Below are 15,505 nucleotides of genomic sequence, written 5' to 3' on the forward strand. Positions count from 1 at the left end.
CTCAAACTCTAACCAAACACAACCACAAGTCTATAATGCAACAATCCGCACAGACTTCACTACACTGCAACAACAAAACAAACCACACATAGACTCGCACAACAGCACACGACGACTACCGACCGGAAAACACCCCAAGCCCAGCCAACGGAACCACCGGGCTGAGGCTGCCAACAGCACATCACTGCTCTCTTGCATTTTTCCAGCTTATTCCCACTAACTCACCTCCCCCCCACTCCCTTTTTCAGAGCCGCCAGGGGACCACTCTGGTGGTGATAGTGAACGATACAAATATTCTTTACATTAACATCCATTCTAAAATCCCTCTCTGTGTAATGATTTGGGTCCCACCATCTCCCATCCTCCACACTGGTCCCTACGTTCATTTTTTATGCTGTGTCACTGGGAATTTATAGAGCCCATTGCTTCCATTTCCATGACCGCCCGGCACTGACAAATGTGCGCTTCCATGTCCGTCAATCAAGGTGTGCACTAATTGAGCATCGCGTGGCACGTGACACTGTGGCCTGGCTGCCAGTGGTGGGGCTATCATCCCCTAGGTCTTCCAGATATCTGCATTCGACTTTGTGGTGCTTGAATGACTCTGGCTAACGTAGGCTGAAGGCATGTTCACCCCCATTTTAAAGACGTAAAAGTGCTGTGCAGTTATTTTACAACTCCATTTTTCTGCAGTTGACGAGAAGGAGGAAGCGGCAAGGAGTGGCGATGAGCTCTCTGCATCCTATGCCTCGTCTTGGTTTCGTTTTTACGCCTGCATGGCATTTTCATACAGGTGTAAAATGAATGGATTCCTATGGAATCCGCCAGTGCACTGGATAAAGACCAACTGCATTCCATAGGAATTCATTATGCAGGCGTAAAACAAATGGATTCCTATGGAATCCGCCAAGGTTTTGCACCTGCTAAAGACCAAGTGCATTCCATTGTCAACCATTATGTAGGTCTAAAACAAATTGATTCCTATGGCATCCTCCAGAGTTTTGCACTTGCTAAAGACCCAAGCGCACTCTATAGGAATCTACTGGGTAATGCTGTCTGCAATGCCTAATTTTCAGGTGGTGTTTACTTTTTCACAAGACGGAGAGGAAATGGGAGTAAAGGGAAGTTCGCCTTACTTTACTCTTTCTTTCTTACTTCCCTCTTCTATGTGAATGTTTAAAAATGCATGCAATCAACATTTCCTATGAAACGACTGTGCTTTATTTGTGTGTTTGAGATGGTGTGCCGTGGAATGCCAGTAGATGTGTTATTTTGACAAGGCTTACATTGTCCAATGTTGACAACATCCCATTTTGATACATCGAGCGTGCTTGTTATCCGTGCAGAAAGATCCGGGAATTTGCACAAGATCAAACAATGTTGCCAAAGTGCGAGCCGAGAGGAGAAGAGCCCCCTTGCCCCACAGCAGACTATGCATGTATTGGACCACAGCTCCTTGGGTCCCTGGTGTGGTTGGTGGGGGGTTTTAGAGGGCACCTCGTGTAACTCCTGGCTTGCAGCCCGGGATCTTGCTCATCAGAGCGCAGGCAAGATGAGTGACCTCGGTTGGCAGCGTTCTCCAACTTCCTGCTATTCTGCATGTAGACAAGAGGTGGCAGGGGGGTGCCCCGCCCCTCCCTGATTTCCAGACACACCGGCAGTGCAGTGCGATGTGGAAATGCGCGGAGGAAGCCCCATCCTCCCCCCGCCACTGGGCCGCCAGAGGGAGCAGGATGGTCACTTTCTCACTCGGGGCTCAGCAGCGCACGCTGCCTCTTCGCTGCCTGCCCTTTGAAAGCCGAGCCCCCGCCCAGGAAGACCCGGGCCCATGAGCCTGGAAGGCGCGTCCGAGGCTCATGTCTGGCGTGTGGCTCCCGCCGGGGAGCGCGGATCAGGGGCTCGACCCTCCCTTCCCCGCCCTCACCCCGCTCCCTCCCGAGCCGCCCCTGCAGTGGGAGTGCAGCATGGATGGCGGATGGATGGCAGGAGCCGGCGCTCCCCTCGCCAGCAGCGCCCACACCACCTCGCTGGCGGGCATCATGGGGCGCGGACCCCCGCCGGATGCGGCCCCGGAAAGGTCAGTACCGCCTGGGCATGTGTACCTGCCGCCCCTCCCCGCCGACGGATCACGCAAGCACCCACCCCCTCCCCCCCTACAGGGAGGGGGGGCGGTCTGGTGGCCCGTGCAGTGAGATGCAAGCGGTATCTGCCACATTCATTTCTGTTGATCTCTTATTATTGAGGGAGGGGCAGCAGCAGGCAGGGCTGCTCCCACCCCCTTTCGCCCAGCTGCAGGTGCCCCCGTGATGGGCAAGAGACAGGTGCTCCCCTGGCACGGGGTACGTCTGTGGGTGACACGATGCAGGAGGACGTGGCCGTGCCGGGGGCACGGGCGCCGACGCCGCAGCGTTCTCCAGTCAGACACACACACGTCGGGGGCATCTCTCTCGCTATTCATAGCCCGCGACTGCCGGGGGCTCTCCTAGAGGTCGTGGGTGAGGGGTCATTGTGTAACGCTAGACACCCGTCATGTTTGCTTTGCTGGGGGCTGTCTTCTGTGTAGCCGCTCGTTTGCCGTATAGTGCTGCGTTCATGCCAGCGGTTTTCCAGCCGCCCTCTGGCCGCTGTCCAGTTTGTTTGTCCCTGCAGTCCTCTGTCTGCCCATAGCATATCCGCTATAGCTTCTGGCCACACAGTGCTTTTATAACACAGCCAGTGGTGGGGTAACTCAAAATAAAGACTTTCATATCACGCTTCGTTCTAGCGCCTCGGGAAGGATTCCCCCTGCTTCTTAGAGCTACGCCGCGCACCGTATTTGGCTTTTCCGTGTTCGCGTGTAGTTCTGTATCTTGCTCTACGCGCCTGTGCACGGTCCAGCCTCGAGATTATTCTCACTCTGTGGTTTATGTTCCCGCTGGGTATTATCTCGCCTTCCGGTCTCTGCTAGGTTCTACCTGACTCTAGTTTAGGTGTCTGCATCATGTGCCTACCAGGTTCAGGTTGGACTACATTTTCCATCAGCTCTAGCTAGCCTAGTCAATGGTGAGGGATCATGGGAGTCCTAGTCCACAAACTCTGTAGAGCCGCAGGCTGCAGAAATCTGCTCTAGTTTTAGATCTAGCCTATTATTGATTATTATAGTATTTGAGCACAGACCTAGCTTCGAGAAGCCACGGAGCGCTTTAGAGGTGTGCAACAGTACAGATGCATAACGGAGTGCCGGGGGAGGGTACAGAGGAGTAGTACAGCTGTACTGGGTAGAATTTCCCCTATCTTGTCGCTTGTAAATAATCTGCATTTATAACTTCACGTGGCTTCCCATAGTAGCTCCTATCTAGTCCCCTGTTAATCTCTTAGGCTTCTAGGCGCGTTAGCCTCTAGCTCTGCTTCCTAATCCTCGCTCTCCTTTCCCTGCTGTCGCCCATCCAACACCCCGGAGCTTTCTGCACTTCATCCGTCCACATCTTCCTCTTCTTCTCCATGTAGTCTCTAGTGTAATCCTTGCTTGTTTTCCCTGGTGTGCTCTAGGTTCTAGTTTATGTGTAGGGGACTCTAGGTTCTAGTTTATGTGTTGGTGCACTTCTCTGCTCTGCACGGTCTCTAATGTATAACCTTGTTTTCCCTGGTGGGCTCTAGGTTCTAGTTTATATGTTGGTGCACTTCTCTGCTCTGCACGGTCTCGAATGTATAACCTTGTTTTCCCTGGTGGGCTCTAGGTTCTAGTTTATATGTTGGTGCACTTCTCTGCTCTGCACGGTCTCGAATGTATAACCTTGTTTTCCCTGGTGGGCTCTAGGTTCCAGTTTATATGTTAGTGCACTTCTCTGCTCTGCACGGTCTCGAATGTATAGCCTTGTTTTCCCTGGTGGGCTCTAGGTTCAATCTTATATTTGTGTGCACTTCTCTCCTCTAGGTAGTCTCAAATTTATAATCTTGAGCGAGAACCCTGAAGGTGTCTCCCCCGCTGGTCCCAGGGGATCTGTCATCCAGGTGGAAAGGACACAGTCATTGCTTTTGGATACAGTTCCTGGGGGTGGAGCAGTGCAGGAGGATCACCTGGATGAGGGGGTCTTCAGGGAGTGGGACACCCGATGGTGAGACGCGGTATCCCGATCCCTGTAACACCTTGTCACCATCCTACCACATACTTAGGAACTCAACCCCCCTGCCCCTTCCCTGACACAAACACTTTCTCACGGACAGCTCACTGTGAGCGAAAACTGACTAACACCAGAGCTGTATACCTGACATGTCCCAATACAATGGTCAGGCAATTACTGATCATTACGTACAGTTGACTTCATCCCACTTCCCCACACAGATAAAAGGCAGAGCACGAAAGCACACTCTGAGCAAGGCAAATTACATGAGGAAGCAGCGGTTCCCAGATGGCAGTTTTATACATGGAGACAGACAGCGAGACCAGAGTGGGTTGCAAGGAGGAAAGGGCCCTTGAACTTTTCAGACCGTTTCTTTTGTGAACCTTGGAAAATAAGAAACCAAAGACCGGGGACTAAAGGTGAAGAAACCTGCATTGTGTGTCGGAGTTACTCGGGGCGATGACCAAGGTGGGGAGCAATGGTTGCCGCCATGGTACTGTTCTTGGCTCCTACAATTTAGCAGCACCAGTAAAGACACCACAGTCGGTGAGTCGGAGAGACTGATACAAGACCACCCTCTGTTAGAACCAAGGTTGCAAGCAGCAACATTGAATGAAATCTAAAGAGAACTGTGTGTGAAAAGTATGGAACGAGCGACACAAATATAATTGAAAACCAGAGGAGTGACTGAACCTTTGGAAGCCAAGAAAGATACTGTAGACAGTGGTCCGGCACCGGGTGGGTGCTCATTCGAAGGTCTCTGTTAGGTATCCAACGGTTTGGCAACTGTGAAAAGGGAAATTGGAGGTCAAATTGGTCCTGCAACGGGTCAAGCTAAACCCTGTGCACATTCAAAATTCTTTGATAGTTTTATGTGAATTGAAATTGGTCCGAGCCCTGCTATGGGACACTAATTGTGTAAGAGGAAGGATCTGAACCCGGCTGAGGGGGATCCGTGGTGAACCGTGAGTCACCCCAAAATATTCTCAGAACATTGTGAAAGGGGGGCTCTGAGTCCGGGAAGAGGGGGATGCACAGTAACAAACGTGATAAAAAAGGATCTGAACCCAGCTGAGGCGGATCCAAGGTGAATCACAAGAACTGAGTGCATCTAAGAGGAAAGTCTTTGTGTTTTGTTTTGGTACATCAGGCCCTATAAATCAAAAGACTTTGAAGTAAAGAGACTTGGGTACAGAAGGTCCTGATGCTTGTAACAGAACTGTATCCCTGTGCCAAAGAAGCCAGAGTGTGTGCTTTGCTCGAGTGAACCGCCTTGTCCCGTGCTTAAAACGTGGGAAAGGGAGGCCAATGGTTTGAACATCCTGACATATCATTTTGTGAACACTTTTCATTTTCATTAACACTACCCCACACTATTTGTATTTAGCAGTAGGGATTGGCAATCGTTTTTTTAGTATAGGCCTTTTTACTTTGACAAGACTCCACTAGGACTGTATTATTATCATTTGATGGTCGTAGCTTGCTCCCATCCGTAGATTTAGGATTAGATAGGCGTTTATCACACCCTTTTTTAAGTTCAATAAACACCATTGAACTGTGGTCACTTGTCTGTCTTACCGTTGATACCATGCCTTCCTTACACTTGCTCGTTTACCCTGTTCTCTAGTTTATATTTCAATGGACATCTCTCCTCTGTGTAGTCTCTGATTTACACCCCAGCTCATTTTCCCTTGTGTGCTGTAGATTTTAGCTCTAGTCTCACTATTTCTGGTTTTCCTCCTTGCTAAACCGCATAGTTGATCCTGTGCTGTCCTCCGCCATCCCCTCTCCTCTCCCATCACACCTTTATTGCACAACTGGTCTACTTTATAACCCATCACTGTGTTCATTTTCTACTGTCTCTTGGCTGAGAATTCCGGCTGGCATCTATGTAGTGTCCAGGTTACAGGGACGTGACGCGCCGCTCCCCTCGGTCTAGTCTCCAGGTTACAGGGACGCGTCACTCCCCTCGGTCTAGTCTCCAGGTTACAGGGACGCAACGCTCCTCTCTGTCTAGTCTCCAGGTTACAGTGACCTGAAACGACCCTACCCTCTGTCTAGTCTCCAGGTGGTCTGTCTGTTGCACTTTCCTTGTGCTCTTCTTTTGTTGCTCCTCTCATCTGCCCCGTCTTGAATGTTTAGAGACAGCTAATAGCATGCCTGAATAATGTAACGGGGGGCAGGCAATGCATGCATTGCAGATGTGTTTTTTTTTTTTTTATCCAACCCGGTCTTCCGTTTAATACATAAACCACAGAAGAGCTCTTTAGTTTCAACATAATTCACCCCTGTGGCATGTGGAGGCAGCACATGTGTCCCAACTGACCAGATATTACAGAATTCTCCCCGAGTGTGTCGGCTTGGTCGCGCCGACGACCCCCAAACAGGACAGACGTCATCCGTGGTGGTTGTTAAGCTTTTCGAGCTGTGTGCCTCGGCCTGACGCTTTTGTGTTTAGATTCTGATGTTACTCCTAGGTGCGCGGAAGACTTCTCCGGCTGGGGATTATCTGCTCTTGGGTAGGCAGAGAATATGTGCAAGGATTAGGTGTTTCTTGGAAAAGCGCCTTGCTCTGCCTGCCCATGTGCTTGGGGCACCCAGGGCCGGACTGGGCCATACAATTTTCTTGGGCACCAATAGAAAAGTGGCCCACAGTTGTAAATGGCAATTTACCCTTTTGTGACCTTGTTTGAATAGTACCCAAGGGGGAGTTTTTTTTTAAATAAAATCGTGCATTTTAAAGAATATTTATTCACCAACACTGGCAAAAACTATTAGCCGCATGGTGAATAACTCACTGAACTGGCCCACATTGGCTAAAAAATTGGCCCACTTTGACCAAGAAAACGGGCACACACCCATATTTTGCATTTTTTATTCGGCAATGCGTCTATTGCCCTATAGGCCATTCCGAGCCTGGGGCCACTGTGGGCGTGGGGGCCCTTTTATTTCTCTTGGCTTCCTCTGGCATGTGCAGTTCGACAGGCGTGTGGCAGGTGTTTAATCAGAAACTCTTTCCCCTTTGCTGACAGCCACATACTGCATTGACATGTACTCGGAACTGTACGTCTGCTGTGCGCTTGGCAGATGTTGCACTGACCGGAGCATGCATGTGCATCTCGCCGCATCATCCTGTAGCACACTTCCCATTGAGTGGTCGCTAGGCACAGCATGTCTTTTACTCAGATCAGTGGTGCACGTTTTAACAAACAGAAGGATGAAAGGATGAGTGTACCACTGGCAATGAAATGAGCGACCTTCAGGGTACACACACATCTCAACACTGGATGCATGAAATCCCTCTGCATCATCCACAAGGCTGTCTGGGCCAGGGGACCATTCTATCTACAACTTGCTCTCACTAAATGCTCTCCCTCCAGATCTTTACGCTCCTCTGTCTCCTACTCTCTGCGTGTCAAGAGCTTCTCTAAGCTGCGAGCTGGTGGCCCATCTCTTTCCTTGGCTTGCTGCCTCCTATGGAACAGCCCTCCCTTTCCTCTTCGTCTTGAGCCGGATCTACTCAAATCTGGAAGCTCCTCACTACCTTCCTTTTCACCTCCTCCTTCCCTTCCTCCCTCCTCTGCTAAACCCCACAGTTGCTGAGATTGGTGACCAGGGCCTTTGTGTCCACTTGGGTCCTGGTCTCCCACACCCAATCGCCTTCAGCCTCCTCCCACTCCCAGCACTTGCCTTGGCACCCACTGGCCTATGCCACCACAAGCCTACACTTACATATTTATTGGCAGCTGACCACTCTCCCCAAGGCACTTACGGCTGCTCGCTCACTAGCACTTCCCTCTTGGCACACTTAGCACTTACCCCCCCACCCCCCACCACCCCACTCCCTCATCCCCCTCTCGCTCTGCACTTGCACGTTCTGAATGCTCACAAGGCCTAGTAGTTTTGCCACTATCTTTCATTGTTGTTTTGATTTTCTCTCCCATGTTTCCTCCCTGTTGCCCCATGGGCTCTTTGAAAGACAATGTACTTGATGTATAAGCGCCTTACAATTGCACAACAAATCAAAATAAATAAATGAACCTCCTGAGCTGATTGCAGAGGTAGCAAACGCTTTGCTGCCCTTGTCGGAAGTCCGCGTGTAATGGACCACCCCTGGAGGGTTGAAAGGTGGCAAGGTGAAGATGCGTAGTAGCCAGGCCTCGTGACCATTCTCCTGTGTGCCTCTCCCGTAAAGCCTGTCTGTGAATGCTAGTGGGAGGACCATTGCTGAGGTTTATGTAGAAGTGCTGCCATTTTCTTTGCTTAGGGATGGTGAGGGCACATTTTGATGGTGGGTGAGCTTGGCATTGGACAGTTTACTAAAAGTGGCAGCCAGTGCTTTATTTTTAAGAGACGTATTATGTAACTTAGATGAGAAGATTTGAAATCGACGACGCTCATGTTGATACAGGTAGTAGCGATGTATGTATAACAAATATGATTTCATCTGACATGTTATGTTTTAAGAGGTTTTTAGCACATACACTAACACATTTGGATTAACGAATTAATATTAATGTTTGCCCTGAATTAAGTAAACATACAGTAAAGATGAGACTCTGGAAGGGTAAGCTGTTATTTAAGCAATAAGCCCCGAGCCGGGGGTGGCATTACCGTATCAGGTAATGCCCCGTGGCCTATAGTTACAGGCACTGGGCATTACCTGATGCAGTAATGTCCCCCCCGCCCCCACAACTGACCAGAGGCTTATTGCTATTAGTACCCCGGCCCGTTAGACCGGGGTACTAATAGTGTCTTTATTTTAGTTGCGATACAGCGTTTCGGAGCAGAAACAATAAAAAAATGGCCGCCATGCAACGGCGAGAAGGGACCTTCTCCCTTTCCATGACGGCTATTGAAATATGAGTTTTAAAAAAAAGATGGCCGCCAGGTAACGGAGAGAAGGGACTACAGGTAATACCTTCTCCCTTTCTATGGTGGCCAGTCGTGGCAGGAACTGCGAGGGATGCGGCTGCGACCGGTGCTATGTTGGGCTGGTCAGGACCTGGCGAGGGGCGATCAGATTTGTAACAATTGGATTGCCCCTCGCCGGGCACTTATATGCCATCGATGCCAATAGTCCATTGATATTTCTGTGCATCTCAAGGACGAGTGTGCCCGAGGGCCTCCTCTCCATCATCCTTCCCCACCCCTCCACACCAGTTTCTGTGCACCTATGCTCACCGGCTAGGTTCCTTCGCAGCAGTGGCAGTGTGCACACAGTAGGCCACTTGCTTTGATGAAAGCTCTGTGGCTGTCTGGGGGGATGATGAGCGTCATGGTGCTGTTGGATTGGTTGGTGGTGGCTACTATTTAGTGGGTGTAATCGGTAGGATTTACCTGCTGCCAAACCTGTTGTTTTCACACCTGCCCAGCTGTGCGGGTAGAGGGTATGAATTGGAAGTGGCCCGCGGGGCAAGTTATGTAGCATCATGCCTTGTATCGCTCTCTGATTAGCCACTGGTCAAGTTCTAGCTAAATTCTCCAATGTTGATTGGTGGTGTAATGATTGATCACATGTTTTGATTGGATCCACCATGTTTAACCCATTGTGCTCACCAGGCCTCACAGCACTGTGCATTTTTCTGAAAAACAAAACAAAAATCATGAAAATACATGTATGTCATATTTGTGTTACAAAATGTTTGTGCTATTTTTAATTGACTATTTGAAATCTTCCATTAACAGCAGTGTCTTGTAAAGTTGAAAGGAACAAGCAGTTCCCAAAGTGGTTACTTTCTCACAGTAATTTGGTAAAATAAGTCATGCGGTTTGCTCTGGCTCTCCAGATATTTTGGACCACAGCATTGAATATGATGGCTAGGGATTATGGGATGTTGTCCAAAACAATTGGAGAGCTAAAGGTTGCAGACCCCTAGTCTTGTTGGTGCACGTTTGCATCTAGGTTGACCTGGCTGGTGGTGGTGGTGAAGGGGGCGGGGGAGTACGGAGTGTATGGAGTAAATGTTGGGTGCACTTTGCTGGCTCTTCGGTGTGTCCCCTTCTGGTGTTACTCAGTTGTGCTGCTCATTGGTGCCCTTCAGTGGCTTGCTTAAAGCACTCACTTTGCCAGAGTTTTCGGAGGAGCCGGCGGCTCAGCTTTGCTCCCAAGGGTACGTTCCGATCCTTCCAGACCCTGGGTCCCTGTAATCCGAGCGATCTGCCCCCTGTGCTTTATTTATATAGCTCCCAGCTGACGATCAGGCCCCGGGGGCATCAGAGCGCTAATACAAAGACACACACACAACATAAACAACAATAACCAACAGAAAAAATAAATCAAGAGTGACGTGAACAAATCAAAAGGCGGCCAGGCTCGGGCAAATAAGTGTGTTTTCAGAATTTGCTTGAAAATAACCTGTGACACAGAGTCCCCAAGATCCGGAGGCAATGAATTCCAGAGCCTGGGTGCTGCCCAGTGGAGCGCATCCTGGCTATCCAACGACAGTTTTGTCCTCAGAAGCGATAGCAGATCAGTATTATTTGATCCCCAGGTTCTCAGGCTACGTAGCCATGAAAACCTGTCCAACAAATAAGCAGGTCTCGTGCCAAATCGTCATTTCTGCGTCAGAGTCGAGGGCCGAAATGAAATTCTTGCTTCAATTGGGAGCCAACGAAATTGCCTTATGGTTTGTGACACGTGCTCTCTTCTCCATAACCCTTCCACAGCACGGACTGCACTGCTTTGGCTGATTTGTAATTTGGAGACGTCTCCTTTCTCTAAACCCTGAAGAAGGAAGAAGACTGCCGCAATAATCCAGTTTGGTGCTAGTGATGGGTCTCGAGGTAGTAGCACCGTTCCTGGTTACAGAAGTTCGCAATTGACTAAACAGTTTAAGGTAGTAGTATTCACAGGTTCTTTCATGTTCATCTCCGGTTTACCTTTGGTAATGTAGCTATTTTACAGCCTGTTATTACAAAGTGCCTATAATTTGTTACGGGTTTTCTCAGCCTGCATGCCATGCCAGCAATCATTAATTCAGTGTTTGCATCATTTAGCACCATTCTGTTATCAGCCATCCAATGTTGGCTAAGGGAGTATACCCAGTTTATATCTTCTGTGTCCTTTTTGTAATCACCCGACAGAGGGATTAAACACTGCATGTCATCCGCGTAGTTGGTATAAATAATCCCTTTATAATCAGGCAGTTGAAACGGGGGTTTAGTAAAAATAGTGTACAAGGTGGGTGAAAGACTGGGCGCTTGTGGTAGGGATATTAACTGTATCTGTCGACGGCTCGCTGCTGCATACGCTGTCTGGCTCTACGGTTTGCTAAGAAGGATTTAACCCACGTAGCTCCAGATGACGAAAAATATGCCCGTATAGAAGTCTGTCAATTAAGATGGAACGATCTACTAGATCAAAGGCAGTGGAAAGATCTAACGGCATCAGAAGCAGAGTCTGTCCACCCTCCATGGCATGCAAGATGTTAGCTTTTAGGTCCAGCAGTGCTGTCTCCGTGCGGTGAGCAACTCTGAAGCCAGACTGTCGCGTGCCCAGGATGTTATTGCCAATCACATGCCCCTGTACCTGAAGATATGCCACACGATCTAGAATCTTCAGGAGAAAAGGGATATTTGTGATTGGCCTATATTAGGTTCCAGTGTGGGCTTCCTCGGAAGCCGCATCATCTAGTCCTGTTTGATAGGTTCAGGGACCTGACCCTCCGCACAAGGTTCCTTTGCTACTTCATCTTGGCTTGGTGGATTGCCTGCGCGTCTGCTGAAGGGAAGAGTCTTGGCAAAGCTTGCGCCCAGCGTCTGCATGTGCCCTGCTCACTGACTCCAGGTGCCCTGGGGCTCTTCGCACAGGGAGCAGAGAAATGGCCACGCAGATGTTGTCATATTTAGTGTTTATAATATTAAAGCTCGTTCTTGTTGCTTAGCTTGCCACCACTTGCAGCCTGGTGACGTGTGTTATGGGGACGCTTGTAGGACCAACCTTGGAGCAGTCCATGCCCTCCAAGAGCAGGGCTCAGGTGAGCTCTACACTGTGGTTAATGGGCCCTCTTGGGAGGATGAGTAGCACTCCCGATGAATAAATGGGAGCGCCTTTGGTCCCGATCTTGGTTTTCCTGGGAGGAGGTCATGGTTCGCTCTTAAACGTTGCTCCCAAGGTCCTCATTTTCTGTTTTCAGACTGGACCTGCCCTCACTGTTGTGGCCTCAGTTTGTCCCGGATGCCCCCATTGCTAGAATAGTGGCCAACGTGGCGTCCCATTCTCTGGAAGAGGCTGTCCCACCCGCCCCCGGTACCCTATCCACCACCTGCAAAGCGCTGCCTAAATAATTATGGACTGGATTAACACACTGCATCACTTGAATGTGTGGCCTTCCTCCTCCAAGTCTTAGTTTCTGCCAGGGACGTCATTTCACCAAAATACCAGGGGTAGCGGAAGTGACATCACACGACCCTTGACCCCCTGATGACATCACAGGAAGTGATGTCATTTGACCCTGTCCCGAAGTGATATCGCGGGAAGCGATGGAACACGACCTTTCACCCGTTGACAAAACAGGAAGTGACATCACATAGCATTGTACACTACGAAAAATATGGTTACGATATCACTATAATATGATGTACATTTCATGCAAGAATGGATCGCCATATGTAGCGTTAAGATCAGTGTGTATAGGCCCATATTACCAAATTACTGTGAATGCAAGCAGACGTCCATGACCAAATGATAATGATGTGTTGTTATATAACACTTACGCTTAAGCGCTTTATATAGAAAAAATATGCACCCAATATCACCCAACCTGTCTTGGTACTCATTTATCGACCTCAGAAGGGTGAAAGGCCGAGTTGAGGCGTTTAAGAACAGACTAAATCAGTGACTCACCCCCTGAAGTGTGCCTGAAATAAACCTTTAATGAGTCTAGCAATTATTGTACAGAATTCCAGAAAGACACATTATTTGGCTTCCTATTCCTTCTCTTTTTTTTTTTTTAAAGGGCCTGACCATGAAAGCCAGCCACTCCAGGATCTTGCATTACAAAAAACAGAGGAAAAGAAAAAAAAGATTTTTTAAATTTTTTTATTTTTACAGAGGTCGCAAGGGAGACCAGAGGTCGCAAGGGAGACCTCAGAGGTCGCAGTTGCGACCCCCAAATGACATCCCTGGTTTCTGCTCGTTACTAAGCCCTGGCACCTCTCTCTGTGGGGGTGGGGGGATTTATGGGGCTTAAGCTTGGAGGGCCGCCTCGATCATAAACCCTGGGGACCCGGTGCAGCCACTGAGAGAGCCGGCAACAAGGCAAAGAACATGCAAATATGGTGGGACGGTCGCAGTGACAAATTTACTAATTACATTTTATCATGAGCGCACAACCGGGATTTCTCAACTCCGAGCAAGATAATCCTGAGGAATAATCTTTTACCAAGGTGGCTGGCCTTTCCAGCAAGAGCCCTCGACCCGGGGACCGGCCTTTGCAAGAAGAGCCCTCGTCCTGGGGACCGGCCTTTCCAGCAAGAGCCCTCGTCCCGGGGACCGGCCTTTCCAGCAAGAGCCCTCGTCCCGGGGACCGGCCTTTGCAAGAAGAGCCCTCGTCCCGGGGACCGGCCTTTCCAGCAAGAGCCCTCGTCCCGGGGACCGGCCTTTGCAGGAAGAGCCCTCGTCCCGGGGACCGGCCTTTGCAGGAAGAGCCCTCGTCCCGGGGACCGGCCTTTGCAGGAAGAGCCCTCGTCCCGGGGACCGGCCTTTGCAGGAAGAGCCCTAGTCCCGGGGACCGGACTTTGCAGGAAGAGCCCTCGTCCCGGGGACCGGCCTTTGCAGGATGGCCCCTCGTGCCAGGGACCGGCCTTTCCAGGATGAGCCCTCGTGCCAGGGACCGGCCTTTCCAGGATGAGCCCTCGTGCCAGGGACCGGCCTTTCCAGAATGAGCCCTCGTGCCAGGGACCGGCCTTTCCAGGATGAGCCCTCGTCCCAGGATGGCCTTTCCAGGGTGAGCCCTCGTCCCAGGGACCGGTGCTTTTCCTACCGCCGCCCGGCTTTCCCACGAACTGCAACTGTCCCTAGTGACCAAGAGATGACTTTTGCAGCCATCTGTTTGGGAATGTTTATTTTTAAAACAAATAACACTATTTGGGGATTAATGATGAATGCATCCGTCGCTATCTTTTCCGTCAAGGGCGTGAATTTGAGAAACCGGCACAGACATATATGCCCCTCCCACTCGTAGTCATCGCTTAATGGTTTAATCCGGAGGGCCGTGGCTTTTTTAGGTCCTTAATTCTAGAGAACTTGATGTTTGTTAGGATAAAATCACTGCACGCACCCAAAATCCACCAGGGCTCCTGGGTACAGAGACAGGCCTGCAAGCTGCATCTCCCAGACCCTTTGCACTAGGACTCTCATGACCCCTCGCGACCCCTCGATCATGACTAGGCTGCCTAGGTCGTACGGAGATGTATACATTTTTTCTTTTTGTCTCGTGCTTCCAGCCGGGACCGGGCATCGAACCTGCGCTGCTCCGCTTTGGTTGGGTTCCAGAGCCAGTGCACGGTCCCCGGAGAGCTAGAGGTTGCAGAGGCCGTGTTCTTCTCCACGCTCCCCCCATCCTTGGTGTCCACACAGAGGTGGCTTTCACCCTTCTCCTGACAGTCCAGATGCATGGAGGGCTGAATCCCCTCGAGATCCAAACGTGGTGGCTCGCTCCTCCTGTGCGGGCAGTGCCAGGAGTTGCTGCCAAGGTGCTGCTTGCTTATAGGTAGTTTGGCCCTCAAACGTGTGCTGGTGTATATACGTGTCTGCTTTTCACACACAGCCCTGTAAGAACGTCTTCCGGTGTGTCGTCATGAGTGCCTTCCCATAAGTCTCGGATGAATTGGAACATCCTATCCTTAAGGAGGACATAGATACAGCTGCCTGGCATCTCGTGCCTGGCATCTCCTGCCTTGCATCTCGTGCCTGGCTTGCTCTGGAGAGGTTTGCAGTGTTTTGCAACTGTTGCAGCTTGGCTTTTAGGCCACCCTGAGCGGTGGCCTCCTGGATTAGCTAGTACTTTTCTTAATATCGAGTTTAGAATTTTCATTTTCTTGTTAGTTCTTTAACTCACTCACATGCCTGTTCTGTGCCTTCATAATATGAATCAATTTGTGATGTCCATTAATGCCCAGGCATTATTGTAAGCCCTTAAGTTTCCTAGTGGCGGAACCTTTTTGGCCTAGGTAACCACCTTCTGGAAGAACCTTCCGGTAATTCTCAAAGCTGCTCCAGATCCTCTCCGCTTCTGGAAGCTTCTAAGAGCTCATCTCTTCTGCATCCATCCAATCGATTGTCCTGTGCACTTCCTGGTTGTATCTGATATGATATAGGTTATTTATAAGGCGCTTAATACCCAGAGGTTTCTAAGCGCAGACCCGGGGATCGCACCTGTGGTGCTTTGCGGCGTCTTGCT

General features: G+C 50.0%; 1 protein-coding gene across 13 annotated transcripts in view; it reads left to right on the forward strand.

Annotated features, from left to right (window-relative positions):
- The window catches only part of ARHGAP32 (Rho GTPase activating protein 32), a 1,621,198-nt gene that overhangs the window by 677,069 nt on the left and 928,624 nt on the right, over positions 1-15,505 (forward strand). For 4 of the 13 annotated variants that reach the window (XM_069614156.1, XM_069614159.1, XM_069614158.1 and 1 more), the window contains exon 1: positions 1,652-2,077. The exons of 8 other annotated variants lie outside the window; for them this stretch is intronic. In XM_069614156.1, coding sequence (XP_069470257.1) covers positions 1,857-2,077 — 221 coding nt within the window. In that variant the 5' untranslated portion in view covers positions 1,652-1,856. Of the gene's footprint in view, positions 1-1,650; positions 2,078-15,505 lie in introns of those variants that run through there. One more of the 13 variants, XM_069614157.1, reaches the window with a different exon arrangement.

This window comes from Ambystoma mexicanum, chromosome 9 (genome assembly GCF_040938575.1).
Source record: "Ambystoma mexicanum isolate Mex_15411 chromosome 9, UKY_AmexF1_1, whole genome shotgun sequence".
In the NCBI taxonomy this organism is placed as follows: domain Eukaryota; kingdom Metazoa; phylum Chordata; class Amphibia; order Caudata; family Ambystomatidae; genus Ambystoma; species Ambystoma mexicanum.